The 15,439-nt window shown below is 46.5% G+C and overlaps 1 protein-coding gene across 2 annotated transcripts in view; it reads right to left on the bottom strand.

Annotated features, from left to right (window-relative positions):
- Positions 1–15,439, bottom strand: part of ADAMTS12 (ADAM metallopeptidase with thrombospondin type 1 motif 12) — a 274,545-nt gene that overhangs the window by 13,935 nt on the left and 245,171 nt on the right. For both annotated transcript variants that reach the window (XM_045022339.1, XM_045022340.1), the window contains 2 exons: positions 11,097–11,249; positions 5,884–6,057 (listed from right to left, as the gene is read on the bottom strand). In XM_045022339.1, the coding sequence (XP_044878274.1) occupies positions 5,884–6,057; positions 11,097–11,249 (327 nt within the window). The remainder of the gene's footprint in view (positions 1–5,883; positions 6,058–11,096; positions 11,250–15,439) is intronic.

Genomic DNA, 15,439 nt, shown 5'->3' on the forward strand with positions numbered 1-15,439 from the left:
ATCAGTCTTGGCCAAATGTCCTGCATCATTTCATCCCTCACTCTCTTCTAACTTGCCTGGTGGTTGATAGTCTGCTCCCCCAGGGTCCTGGTTCCATGTTTCTGTCCAGCAGAGGAGGAAGGGCCTGCTAAGGAAATCGAAAGAGTAGACTGTCTGATCATTGGGGGGAGAAGGGAGAGGGAGATTTCTACCCTTCTGCAAGGGCTGCATCCTTTCAAGGTCAAAGAATGATAATTTCTATCATTCCAATTCTGTTTTATTCACACAAAATTCACTGCCCTGTTCAGAAGCTCTTGCAAGCTATGCTTCAAGCCAACACACATTATGGTAAGATGCACATACCCAAATCAATTAAAATAATTTATAAATCCCCATAATTTCCTCTCAAGCAGGTAGTTCCTATGAAGGGTCCTATTGCTAACTATGGTTTTACAAACCTTGCAGTCAGGTCAAGCTCTGGAGGTTATTGTTATCTTGGAGATGCCTGAGTGGAGATGAGAATGGAAGCTAGTGAATGGGGTCAGCTAATGGTAGTTTGAGAGGGAAGAAGGAGCAGCAGTAATTCTTGGGATGAGTCAGTTTAATTTAGTTTTTCTTTGGGCTTGTTTAAATTTTACAGTGTGGTCTGTTGGGGATTGTGTGGGAGTGGGGATCAGAGGCCTACTAGCTATTAGCTGAGTGTGCACTAGCAAGGCTCTAGTCCTTTGATACTTGATCATTCTTGATTACCCTTCCCTGTGTTGACCTAGGAGCAAAAGTCTTATAAACCTGATGCTAAGTGAGCAAGGCGAGCTAGCAAACAGGGCAGTTTGAGAAGGAGTTTGTAGGAAGGGAAAAGAATAAAATCAACATGGTTCAGAAAATTTGCATCGCTAGTGCCAACACTGCTCCTAGCTCCTCCACCTGTACCTGTGTGCAGACAGAGAACCCAACCATGGATGCCTGTATCCAGGTCCTGGTGTGGATTTGCAGAGACTATGGCCTGCATTTCCCAGTTATAGAAAGCCAGGCTAGGGAGACCATCCAGTGTAAGAGGTGCCTACAGATAAATCTCTCAGGAAGCAGGTGGGAGAGCTACAGGAGGAGGTGGCCATGTACCATTTGCAAGAGGAAACAAAGGGTGGTGGTGGTGGATGATATGACTCCCTTCTAAGGGGGATGGAAGCATCCGTCTGCTGACCTGACCTGGCACCCCGGGAGGTGGGCTGCCTGCCAGGGGTCCATATCCGGGACATTACAGAGGATTGTGGAGGATCATCCAGCTCTCTGATTACTATCCCATGCTGCTCATCCAAGTGGGCACTAGTGATGCTGCAAGATATGACCCTGAGCAAATCAGGAGTGACTACAGGGCTCTGGAAGTGAGCGTGAAGGAGTTGAGGATGCAGGTTGTGTTCTCATTGATCCTTCCCATCAAGGGTAGGGGCCCAGGCAAAGAGACACATCCTGGAGATGAATGAATGGCTGTGTGGATGGTGCCACCAGGAGGGCTTCAGCTTCTTCAACAATGGGATGCTGTTTTGAGAAGAAGGACTGCTGAGCAGACATGGGGTCCATGTATGAAAGAAGGGGAGGAGTATCTTTGGATACAGACTAACCTAGTGAGGTGGCTTTAAACTAGGTTTGATGGGGTGAGGAGACAAAATCCCACAGGTAAGTCCAGAACATGGAGACCTGGGTGGAGGGTTGAAATCTGGGGGGAATATGGGCAATTATAGCAGGGACACAGGAGAACAAGAGGGAATATAGAGGGGAACTCTAATGCACATCTTAGATGTCTGTATATTAATGTAAGAAGTATGGGGAATAAACAGAAAGAACTAAAAATACTACTGAATAATCACAATGATGAAGTAATTGGCATCACAGAGACTTGGTGGGATAATTCATATAACTGGAATATTGATATAGAAAAGGATAGCTTGTTCAGGAAGGAGAGGCCAGGGGAAAAGGGAGAAGGTGATGTCTTTGATATCAAACATATATACACTTTCACGAAGGTTGAGATAGAAGTGAGAGGCAGATCTGTTGAAAGTCTCTGGGTAAGGATACAAGGGGTAAAAAACAAAGGTGATGTCATGGGAGGTGTTTACTACAGACCACCTAACCAGGAAGAAGAGGTGGATGAGGCTTTTTTAAAACAACTAACAAAATCATCAAAACACAGGACTTGGTGCTGATGGGGGACTTAACTACCCAGATATTTGTTGGGAAAACAACCCAGCAGGGCACAGATTATCCAACAAGTTCTTTGAATGCATTGGAGACAACTTTTTAATTACAGAAGGTGGAAAAAGTGACTTGGGGAGAGGCTGTTTTATTTTTGTTTCTGACAAATAGGAACTGGTTGAGAACTTGAAGGTGGAAGGCAGAAGGTGGAAGGCAGAGGATGGGTGAAAGTGATCATGAGATGATAGCACTCATGATTCTAAGGAAAGGTAGGAGGGAAAACAGCAGAATAAAGACAATGGACTTCAAAAAGGCAGATTTTAGAAAACTCAGAGAATTGGTAGGTAAAATCCCAATGGGAAGCAAGTCAAAGGGAAAAAAAGAGTTCAAGAGAGTTGGCAGTTTAAGGAGATATTATTAAGGTCACAAGTGCAAACTATCCCACTGCGTAGGAAAGATAGGAAGTATGGTAAGAGACCATCGTGGCTTAATCAAGAGTCATACAAATAGTGAAAATTAAGTCAAATTTATACATAAAACCCCATAAGCGTGCAGGGACAAAATTTGAAAGGCTAAGACATACCATGAGATTAAACTAGCTAGGGACATAAAGGGTAACAAGAAAACATTTTACAAATATGTTAGAAGTAAGAGAAAGACCAAGGAGAGAGTAGGCCCATTACTCAATAAGGAGGGAAAGACAATAATAGAAAAGGCAGCAATGGCTGACGTGTTAAATGCCTTTTTTGTTTCAGTTTTCATCAGAAAGGTTAGCAGTGATCAGAGGGCTAACATAGTGAACATGAGTATAAACGGGGTAGGATCTGAGGTTAGAATAGGGAAAGTATAAGTTAAGAATTATTTAGACAAGTTAGAGGTCTTCAATTTGTCAGGGCCTGATGAAATACATCCTAGAATGCTACAGGAACTGGCTGAAGAGATCTTAGAGAACCCATGGAGGATGAAAGAGATCCCAGAGGAGTGGAAAAGGACAAATATAGTACTGATCTATAATAAGGAGAATAAGGACGACCCAGGGAACTACAGATCAGACAGCTTAACTTTGGTACCCAAAAAGATAAGGAGCAAATAATCAAAAAACCAATTTGTAAGCACCTAGCAGATAATAAGGTTAAAGTAACAGTCAACATGGATTTGTCAATAGCAAATCATGAGACAAGCTGGGTGAGGTGCGATGTGAAGGTGATTTTTTAGCATCTGGTGAATAACCAGGACATCTACGAGTGGAGGGGGCTCCTGAGCTGCAGAAGGGGCCCTCCTGAATTTAACTAGCTGTCTGAAATTCCTACTCCTTGAGAAGTTCACATGCATCACCAGCCAGAAATGGGTGAAAATTAATGAAAAAAAATCGATAAGATACCTATTCAGGATGAAGACACATTATAGCTTCCTTACAAGCATCCTGCATTCCTGCATTGGGACCAAGTACACCTCTACCCTGATATAACGTGACCTGATATAACATGAATTCGGATATAACATGGTAAAGCAGTGCTCCTGCGCACTCTGGCTGATCAAAGCAAGTTCAATAAAATGCGATTTCACCTATAACGCGGTAAGATTTTTTGGCTCCTGAGGACAGTGTTATATCGGGGTAGAGTTGTACATCCACCACTACCATTTGGAGTGTACTAAATTCATCCTCCACTACCATTTGGGTAACAATACAGGTGGCCAGGGACACTTCTACTGAGGCAGATGGTCTGATGTGGCTGAGTTATAGACTGTGCTGTACCTGCAGGAAAAGGAATGTAAGCTCCATAAGTTTCATACCCCAGCCATCTTTCTAACAGTAAGCATGTACCTAGTAAAATGTTAATGCTAATTCTTGTTTAACTTTTTATTCCATTTCTGTTTTGAATCCCACATGGTGCTGAGGAGGTGAGGCGCTAGAGAAATGGCACGGCTTATGCCCCCAATGGGAGCACACATTGCTCCAAAGGGAGCCCTGCTTGGAATAAATAATTTTATAGGGAGTAATCCAGAAGTTCCTCCGACTCTTAATGTTAATAACATAAAATGGCAGCCGAAACATACCAACCTCCAGCTCCAGAGCTTGTTGTGCTGCTACTTCAACCGTGGGCTGTTCCCCAGAGCTGTCCCCGAACAGGTCCTCTGAACATGGACCCAGGATGTGATGTAGCATAGTCTGATCTGGGAGTGGCCTCAGCAACAGGATTACTTTAGGGTTTTGGTCTGGCGGCTGCAGGCTCTCCTCTGGTGCTGCCTGTGCTTCTGGGGTTATAAGCATGCCATTCCCGCTCAAGAGATTGTCATGCACCACTGGGGGCTGTATGCTTGGCACGGTTCCCAGCACCTGATCAAATTCCTCACAGAGGAGGCAAGTAGACAGGGAGTTCCCTAAGGTGCGGTTCTCATCCTTGATTTGATAGGCAGCCTTGAAATGCTTGACCAGCTGCTGGCATTGATTGGTGGCCTGGTGAATCCCTAATGCTACCAGCCTCTCAGGGTATGTCCATACTGCACACTAAACCTGGGCTCTGACTCACGTTGGAGCAAAAGCCCCATTTCCAGCCACACAAAGATCAGTCTGATTCATGTGAGCAAGCACTCTGGAGCCAGGTCCTACGTCCGTGCTGGGGGGTGGGTCATAGCCAGAGTCCCATTATGACTCGGGTCCAAACCCTATCATTTTGCAGTGTGGATACAGATCAAACCACAGACCCAAGTCAGATCGTCTGTGTAATGCAGTATGTATGCATTAGCATGGCTGTGAGACCCGGGTGCAGCAATGGTGAACCCATGTTTACAATGCAGTGTGGACACTCAAGAACATGCTTGGAAACTGAGTCCACAAGCCCAGGTCCACAGAGGCTAATTGTGCAATGTAGACATACCCTTGCAGATTCTTGCATACATATGCTCATTTCTTGTGCAAATCATAGGTCTTTCTCTCCTCACACCACAGATTTACCAGAATCCCGCTGTGTTCCTATGGCCAGCTAGCAGCATGCTGGATGTGGGGCTTCTTCTTAGTGATGACCATTGCTAACACAAGATAGAGTTAACTGTGTTTCCAGTTGAGCAGTCCATGTGGAAAGGAAAGGTTAAATGACAAATAGCTGTATTAGACCCAGGAGGTTGATTCCTGTTCCTGGGAACAGAATAGGAAGTTTGGGTATAGAAGCGCTAGGTCACACAAGTCTAGGGAATTATGGGATAATATTGGCAGACTCTCCAAACATGAGCTTGGCAACCTGGACTTCCATTACATCCAGGCTGCAAAATGAGTGGGTTTGGACCAGTGCCAGAGCTGGACACGGGCTCAGACCCATACTCCTGGATGTGTCTACAGGCCTGCATCCTGAGAGGTTTCTGATGTGCATCAAAAGGCCTTGTGTGTGGATGGTAGGGGGGCTTGTGCTTAAACCTGCATCTAAGCCAGGGTTTACTATTCAGTGTAGACATACCCTTAACAGGATCTGTGTATATAATGTATGCCTTACAGGATCTGGGTATATATTGTATGCCGATCTATGAGTATTTCAGATGTGGTTTACATTTATTGTAAGTGATCTGAGATCATAAGCAGAAGCTGCAGATCCTGTGATTAGGTAATAGCTGCATCTCTTCCTTTGAGAGTAAATTGAGATAATAGCATGAGCCACAATAGTCACTTTAGTAATTGACAGTTATTGCCTCAACCTAATTGCTTGTTTTATAGGCCAATACCTCATTCCAAGGCTCCACACGCCATTCCAAGCAGGGCTCTGTATTACAGCTAATGCTCGGTCGTGGTTTATGTTCTAATAATTGGCAGTGAAAAGGCCGTAGAACTCGCTTATCACGAACATCAGTACAGTGAACATCACGGGTCTTGAAACCACCACCACAGTTTGTAGAGCACTGTACACAGAACAGAAAGAAGCATATCTTTAAACCACAGACCTATGGCAGGCTAACATTTCCACATTCCAGGGGATCAATGCAAATGTTTGCCTAGTGAAACATGACTGGAATTTCCTGTTCTTCTTAGGAGCAATGTAGTATCAGGATGAAAAACTGCTTCTCATCGCAGCAGACCTGAATGTGCCAAAATTATTTCCCTACCATCACTGGCATGTTTGAAACCTCCACCAGTAATACAAATGCCTTGTTAATTAGGAAGCCCTGACAGTTGGTTCCAAAAAGTCTCATAGTAAGAGAGTAATAATACATCATAAAAAAAAAATTCCCCCATAATTAAACATGCAATAGATTCTAAATTGCTTTGTTTGTCAAGTAAGAAATAAGCCAGGGGTCGGCAATCTTTCAGAAGCGGTGTGCCGAGTCTTCATTATTCACTCTAATTTAAGGTTTCACGTGCTGTAATACATTTTAATGTTTTTTAGAAGGTCTCTCTCTAGAAGTCTACATATTATATAACTACACTAGTGTTGTATTGTAAAATAAACAAGGTTTTCACAATGTTTAAGAAACTTCATTTAAAATTAAATTAAAATGTTGATCTTATGCCGCTGGCCTGCTTAGCCCGCTGCTGGTCTGGGGTTCTGTTCACCTAGGTCGGCAGCGGGCTGAGCGGGGCCTGCGGCCGGGACCCTTGCTGGCAAGGGTCTGGCAGCCAGAACCCCAGACTGGCAGCGGGCTGAATGGCTCAGCTTACTGCCGCTCAGAGGTTCCATCCGGCTGCCGGACCCGCTCAGCCTGCTGCTGGTCTGGGGTCCTGGCCCTGCCCACATACAGTGGGTATCTACCTTCTCCCTGGTTCTGGCCCATTCTCCTCCTCTCTCTCTGCACTGAGCTGAGGGTGGGAGTGCACTGAGCACAGGGCTGGGGGTGAAGGGTCGGGCCAGGAGCTAGAATGAGGGAGGGGGCTCAAGGTTGGGGCAGGAGGTTTGGGTGTGGAGCGCTTACCTGGGCAGCCCCCATTTGGTGCAAGGGTTGCAGGTGGGAATGTGCGGGAGGGAGTGCAGGAGCTCCCATTTGGTGCTCAGGGTGGGGGTGGGGATGTAGGGAGTGCAATAGTCAGGATGTGGAGGGTGCATGAGGTGTAGGGGGGGCTGGGTATGTGGGGGCTGCAAGAGTCAGGGCAGAGGGCTGGGGACATGTGAGGGAGGTGCAGGTGTCAGGGCATGGGGTGTGGAGGGCCTCGGTATGTGCGGTGGTACCAGAGTCAGGGCTGGGGTTGTGGGGGGTGAAGGAGTCAAGCAGAGGGCTGGGTGTGTGTGTAGGGTCAGGGCTCAGGGCAGGAGTCTGGGGGTTGTGTGCGGCTGCAGGGCTCAGGGCAGACAGCTGAGTGTGTGTGAGGGGGGTCAGGGCAGAGGGCTGGGGGTGTGTGTGGAGGGTGCAGGGCTCAGGGCAGAGGACTGGGTGTGTGTGAGGGGGGCAGGTCAGGGCAGAGGGCTGGGTGTGTGTGTAGGGGTCAGGGCTCAGGACAGGAGTCTGGGGGTTGTGTGCGGCTGCAGGGCTCAGGGCAGACGCTGAGTGTGTGTGAGGGGGGTCAGGGCAGAGGGCTGGGTGTGTGTGAGGGAGTCAGGGCTCAGTGCAGGGGCCTGGGGGGTGTGCGGGGTGCAGGGCTCAGGGCAGAGGACTGGGTGTGTGTGGGGGAGGGGTCAGGGCAGAGGGCTGGGTGTGTGTGGGGGGGTCAGGGCAGAGGGCTGGGTGTGTGTGGGGGGGTCAGGGCTCAGTGCTGGGGTCTGGGGGGTGTGCGGGGTGCAGGGCTCAGGGCAGAGGGCTGGGTGTGTGTGTAGGGGTCAGGGCTCAGGGCAGGGGTCTGGGGGGTGTGCGCGGCTGCAGGGCTCAGGGCAGAGGGCTGGGTGTGTGTGTAGGGGTCAGGGCTCAGGGCAGAGGACTGGGTGTGTGTGTGGGGGGGTCAGGGCAGAGGGCTGGGGGTGTGTGAGGGAGTCAGGGCTCAGTGCAGGGGCCTGGGGTGTGTGCGGGGTGCAGGGCTCAGGGCAGAGGACTGGGTGTGTGTGAGGGGGGCAGGTCAGGGCAGAGGGCTGGGGGTGTGTGTGGGGGTCAGGGCTCAGGGCAGGGGTCTGGGCGGTGTGCGCGGCTGCAGGGCTCAGGGCAGAGGGCTGGGTGTGTGTGAGGGGGGTCAGGGCAGGAGTCTGGGGGGTGTGCACGGCTGCAGGGCTCAGGGCAGAGGGCTGGGTGTGTGTGACGGGGGTCAGGGCAGGAGTCTGGGGGGTGTGCACGGCTGCAGGGCTCAGTGCAGGGGCCTGGGGGGTGTGCGGGGTGCAGGGCTCAGGGCAGAGGGCTGGGGGTGTGGTCTGAGGTTGTGGGGTGCTCACGGCAGGGGGCTGGAGGGGATATGCTCCTATTCCACCCCCCCTTCCCCAAGGCCTTGCCCCCGCTTCTTCTCTGCCTCCGCACGCTGACTCCACTCCTCTCCCACTCCCTCCCTCGCAAGGGCCATCAGCTGATTGGGGGGGACGGAGAGGAGGAGGAGGGGCAGGAACCCAGCACACTGCAGGAAGAGGCAGGGGAGCTGGCAGGACCAAGCTTCTTCCCCCTGCCCCGGCGGGAGGGGGCGGGGGGGCAGGGAAGAGCGGGCCGGGCCGGGCCGGGCTGGGCAGAATTTTTAATGGCATGGGACTCCAGCAGGCAGCAGCGTGCCATTAAAAATCGGCTTGCGTGTCGTCTTTGGCACGTGTGCCATAGGTTGTGACCCCTGAAATAAGCCAATCGCCATTCAGGGTTTGCAGGAAATTCCCACCATCATGTAATGAAAAACAAGGGCATTGTGGGGATGTTACATGTTCCTCTGAAGTGTCTGGTAACATTGGTCAGTGCTGGAGGCAGGATGGACCACTGCTCTGGTACCTTATATTAAACTCCTAGCAACTTGTAGGATCAAGTCCCAAAACAACGAAGCGTACACCTTTAAAAAACAACTGATCTAATCCAGCCTTCTTTATACTGCCCTGCAGTGAAACGCAGCAATATTATTGTGATGGGTGCTTTATAAATGTTTCTAATAATAATAATGACAATGAGTAATGAGAATAATAACCGCCACTCTAAAAAATCCACATAGCAAACAAATAGCACTCCCCAAAAAACATATTTTTATATATGAGAGTGTAATTTGGTTTGTAGCAATAGATTCCAGGAAAGTAACAGGGTGGTTAATATGGCAGGAATTTTTATTACAAAGATTTTTACCTCAAATTAGCCACATAACTAGACTCTCTTGCTTACAGTACTTAATCACTAGCCTTGATTTTTAGTTTCTTTCTGTGATATAAACATCATTCACTTGTCGCAGAACCAGTGACATTTATGGAGGGAAAAAAGGGTGAAATTCACCCCTGCACAGAGGGCTTGAAGGCTCTCATAAGGGCGTGTCTACACTACAGCTCTAAGTCGACCTATGTTAGTTGACCTACCCTCCTTCTGTAGGTGGTGCGGGTCCTCACCAGGAGGACTGAAGAGGGACAGTGTGGGCGGCTGAGAGCCCTCCGCACAGCTCTCTGTCTGGAGCCCAGCTGCCTCCCGCCTGGCTCTGGCCTCCTTGCTCCCAGCTGGGAGACAGAAGCAGCTGTGATCATGCTGCCCAGCTTTCTTGTCAATTTCACGGCTCCCATGGAGCCGTGAAACTGACAAGACAGCTAACAGCCGATATAAGTAATGCAGTGTCTACACACAGACATAAGCCCTATTTCTCTCGTGGAGGTGGAGTTATTATGTCGCTATAGTAGGGCATTTACATCGGCAAGACAAGGAATTAGTGTGTGCACTGACATAATTAGGTCAATGTAAGCTGCCTTACATCAACCTACTGTGTAATGTAGATGAGGCATAATGGTGTATTGTCCTTATGTGGGCTTTCTGCACAGGGTGAATTTCACACAAAAATCACTTATCAGTTGAGGTGCTCATTGATATGGTATAATTTTCATATTGCATTAACGATAGGGATTCAACCTTTCTGGAGAACTTCCTGTCCATGGACCTATTCCTGCTCCAATGGCAATGTCACTTCCTGCGAATGGAACCAAGGGAAAGAGTTTGGGATCTAGCTGACTTTTCTTTTGTTTAATTGGTATTATTGCATATTGTGATTCAACACATTGTTAGGGGTTTAGGGAATAGCATGGGAGTGATGGTGGCATTTTTAGAGTGACTAGAGACATAAAATAATGAATTTATATACCACCACCAAAACATTTCAGGCCTTCTTCAGACATCTTAAAGCAGCAAAAAGGGATAAATCCAATCATTTTAATTTGCATATTAACTTTAAGAGTCATATATAATTTGACAAGGGATAATGTGTGTAATGGGAACAGGCTGTGACTCTATAGTCTATAAAATACAATGGATAACTATTCTCTCAGCTATATTTTCTTTCAGTGTTTGAAATAAGGCAATGATTTCTCTGAAGTTCAGGCAGCAAGGTTACAAGTATTTTAGGGCCTATTCCTATATCCACTTTAATCAATTCCATTGACTTTGATGGGCATTAGTTCAGGACAATAGTAAAATTTGTAGCAAAGGGATAGTGAGATTAAAATAGTCGGGAAATGCCACTGCAGACACAAGAAAAACGAGAGAAAGCATGCATAGAGCAGGTGGAAGTTTTGCCTCATGACATCTCTGTGAAATACTTTGTAAAATACAAGAAGTGATCATTGCAATATTTCTACATGCAAGATATAACAAACATGACCCCAGAGTTCTGCAATTAAGAGAGAACAGAATTTGTAACATATGTTTAGCAAAGATTACCCAGATCACAAACACAAAATGAAGTTAGCTGTAAATAAGCTAGCAAGGAAATTATCAAATGAATGCTGAAAGATCAACTGGGAATCATGTGTGCATTCACTCAGTAAATTATTATTTTAAATAGTGAGTCATTTTAAATCTAAGTATAAAATTGCATGGTTTCTGAAGTTAGTGAATTTACTGCTAACATACATAGTGTTGAATGATGTTACCTTGCTCCAGGATCCTGTTTTCCAGTTAGCACATGGACGGAGATGACATCTTCTTGCACGATCAGGTTTTTGAATGTGCTGACAGTCAGATTCATTCTTACTGTTACATTCCACATGTCTCCAAAAAGCACCCACACCACAGGTAGTAGAACACTGAACAGTTGAGAGATAGAAGGTAGAAGTCAGTTGCAGATAAATAAATCATTTGATAACTATGAGAGCAGGAAATGAATGACACCAGAAGCTGCATGTGATTTGAAATGTCAGTCATAGTCACTGCAGAGAGCAATTAATAAAAGGTAATGCTCAGAGATGGGCATGGACTGGAGTACCTGCTGCACGTCCATAAGCAGCATTAACTTTTCGGGCATGGTGAACAGTGCAGTGGTTTTTCCAACTTTTTCATATTGCTTAACACAAAGATCCTCTTGTGGATGCCTTTTTCATAGTCCTGATTCCATAATGATTGGCCTGTCTTGCAAAAGGTCAGGATATTCAGGAGGCAGATTTCAAGTTACAGAAGCTGCCTCAGTTAACATTACATGCAGTTCTTCTGTTTGACTATGAAAATGAACTATCTTCTGATTCATATGCACTATTCTTCTCTGGCAAACTTCTTCCACTTAATGAGCCATTCCAAATCTGTAAGGGCAGCCTGGCATTTATTTTGTAATTTTTCAGCCCTTCATTGGTCCTCCAACTTCTGTTTTTTAGGGTCAGATGTCAACATGCCTACACTCCACTCTGCCTATTTCCCCTCTCTATTGCCAATACTGCTGGTGACTGAAGGAGATAATTAGGAATGAGAATTGTCTGAAGTTGAAAAATTTGTAACTACTGAATAATCAATCAGGAAGAGGAGGCTGATTATGAAGAAGACAAATTGCAATAGTGGCCAAAAATCTCCATCATTTTGCATCTTTGGTGTTGTACATGGAATGAATTTGATCATCCCAGTCCAGTTTCCAGGGGACATGAGTCCACATTCTCCATCAAAAAGCCAAATTTTGCACCTTGCAGAGAGTTTCAAGACTGAGTTGGCAGGAAGACAGAATTACTTGCTCACTACTAAAAGTGCTCCCTCTACATCAAGGCTGAAGCACAATGGCAGGCCAACATGAGGAAGTTTCCATTGTCTCTGCCTGAACTGAACCTGATCTGTGCTAAAAACAGTCAGTGAGAGATGTGGGTTCAGCAATTTTTGTTCAGGCACCTAAATCTTAATGTAGGTGACATACTTCAGGCACCATGGTTTGAAAATGTTGATATCAATTGAGGCAAAAAAAAAAATCCCCCACTGAGGCCTGTTTCTGTTTACAAACAAGCCACACATTATGGCAAAATGATGAAAAGGGGACTAAATAAAAGCACATAGCATTTATGTGGGATCTGGTTGCTTATATTCTCTTATTACATTTGCTTGAACGTGGTGATTGCTCCTCAGCCTGGACTTCTTGGATAATTACTATCTTAGAACTCAGCAAGGTGACCATGTTGAGAAGTATTTGTTGAATAGAACAACTGACCTTAGAAATGGGGAAAGAAATCAACAGCAACATCAAAATAACATTGAAACATTTCAGAGGCTAGAGAAAATTTTGACTGACACTAGCTTTCTGCATTGCTGCTGTATTTTGTTTAAATTTAAGTAGAATATTCAAACATGTTGGTCTGGTAGTACAAACAGCAGAAATTATCCATTAGTACTAAGCAGGCAGTAATGACCAGGAAACTCAAAAACCTGAATGTCCATTCACAGAGGTGTGGCTCCTTATCTATTCTATTCAGCATGTGCAATCCTTGTGAAATGAGCAGTGGCTGTATAGAATTATTCTATTACATTACAAGTCTCCGTGGTACAATATTTGGCCTCTGTACATTTTTTCTGACAAAGTGTGAAATATGGGCCAAGCATCATCTTCTAGCCTGAATGCCTTCAATTTGATGTTATTACTTTCTCAAAAGAGTTTTCAAACTCACTGTGCATCGTGACTGGTTTCATACAGTCATTCTAGACAATTTCACCTAAACCACAAAAGGACTGTTGGTAGAATCAGAAAGTGAGCCATCACTTTTTGTAACACTCAGACAACTATTACAGGATATTAACACCCCCCTCCCTTTTAAAACTATTAAGAGATAGAATTCTTAGTTTTGGTGAAAGCCCTAATGCAGGTAAAAGATAACACTGGCTCCTTTTTTCAGAGTGGTAGCCGTGTTAGTCTGTTTGAGCAAAAACAACGAGGAGCCCTTGTGGCACCTTAGAGACTAACAAAGCTTTTGTGGGCTAAAACCCACTTCATCAGATGCATGGAGTGAAAAATGCAGTAAGCAGTATAAATATTACAGCATATGAAAGGATGGGAGTACCCCGTTGCCAACTCTGTCCGCATATCTATTCAAGGGACACCAACATAAGACCTAATCACATCAGCCACACCATCAGGGGCTTGTTCACCTGCACATCTACCAATGTGATATATGCCATCATGTGCCAGCAATGCCCCTCTGCCATGTACATTGGCCAAATTGGACAGTCTCTACGCAAAAGAATAAATGGACACAAATCAGACATCAAGAATTGTAACATTCAAAAACCAGTAGGAGAACACTTCAATCTCCCTGGACACTCAATAACAGACTTAAAAGTGGCAATTCTTCAACAGCAAAAAGTCAAAAACAGACTTCAACGAGAAACTGCAGAACTGGAATTAATTTGCAAACTGGACACCATCGAATTAAGCCTGAATAAAGATTGGGAGTGGCTGGGTCACTACAAAAAGTAATTTTCTCTCTGCTGATACTCGCACCTTCTTGTCAACTGTTGGAAATGGGCGACGTCCACCTTGATTGCACTGGCCTTGTTAGCACTACAAAAGTACTTTTCCCCTCTTGATATTCACTCCTTCTTGTCAACTGTTGAGAATAGGCCACTTCCACCTTAAATGAATTGGCCTCGTTAGCACTGACCCCCCCTCCCCAATGGCAACTCCCATCTTTTCATGTGTTGTAATATATATACTGCTTACTGTATTTTTCACTCCATGCATCTGATGAAGTGGGTTTTAGCCCACAAAAGCTTATGCCCAAATAAATTTGTTGGTCTCTAGGGCGTTAGGATTCCTCGTTGTTTTTACTGTCTCCTTTCTATCTGTGAAGATGAGGGTTAATAACAGGACAAATGGGCTAATGCCATAATTATGGATGCCCTGTCACTTTTCCATGTCCAGAGGAAGGGTGATTGAATGTCTTACTCAGGTAGCTGGTCAGACACAACTATTTTCTATGATAACCTGGCAAAATACAACCTCCCTGCCGCCCCCCCCCCCCAAACCCCTTTTCTACTTCTATCTGGTTCCAAAATATGATCAAATAAAAATATTTCAACAGACAAAAACTCCACATTGTTGTTCCCTGTATAGAAACTGCAGGCCAAGTTCTGTTCCCAGTTAAACCAATGTAAATATGGACCAGCTCACTGATGTTATGAATTTACAATCAGCATAACAAAGCAGGATGTGGCTCAGAATCCGGATGCATCCTCAGTAGTGGATATGATTTTTGATGGTGAAATGCAACAACAACAATATCACAATAATCTACTGTGCCTCCCCAAACAGCCAAGTGTGGCCTGGCCCCCGCCCCCTAACCCCTTCCCCCCGCTTCTGAAGGCTCCCCCTCCCGGGACCCCTGCCCCATCCAACTCCCCCTTCTCCCTGCCTACCCCCGGAACCATTGCCACTGACTGCCCCCCGCTGGCCCATCCAACCCCCCCTCCTTCCTGCCTGCCCCCCGGACCCCTGTACCCATTCAACTCCCTGCCCTCTGACCGCCCCAACCCTTATCCACACCCCTGCCCCCTGACCACCACCCCGAACTCCCCTGCCCTCTATCCAACCCCATCTGCTCCCTGCACCCTTACTGTGATGCTTGGAGCACCAGTGGCTGGCGACACGGCTGCACCATGACAGGCAGCCATGCCGCCTGACTGGAACCAGCCATGCCACCGCACTGGCAAGGGGAACAGCAGGGGAGGGGCTGGGGGCTAGCCTCCTGAGGCAGGAGCTCAGGGGCCGGGCAGGAGGGTCCTGCAAGCCAGATGTGGCCTGCGGGCCGTAGTTTGCCCGCCTCTAATCTAGTCTGACCTCCTGCACATCGCAGGCCGCAGAGCCTCACTCATGAATCCTATAATAGACCCCAACCTCCGGCTGAGTTACTAAGGACCTCAAATCTTAATTTAAAGACTTCAAGTTACAGAGAAACTGCCATGTACTCTAGTTCAAACCAGCAAGTGAACCATGCCTCAGGCTGCAAGGGAAGGTGAACACCACCCCCCCCACCCC

Source organism: Mauremys mutica, chromosome 6 (assembly GCF_020497125.1).
Source record: "Mauremys mutica isolate MM-2020 ecotype Southern chromosome 6, ASM2049712v1, whole genome shotgun sequence".
Lineage (NCBI taxonomy): Eukaryota > Metazoa > Chordata > Testudines > Geoemydidae > Mauremys > Mauremys mutica.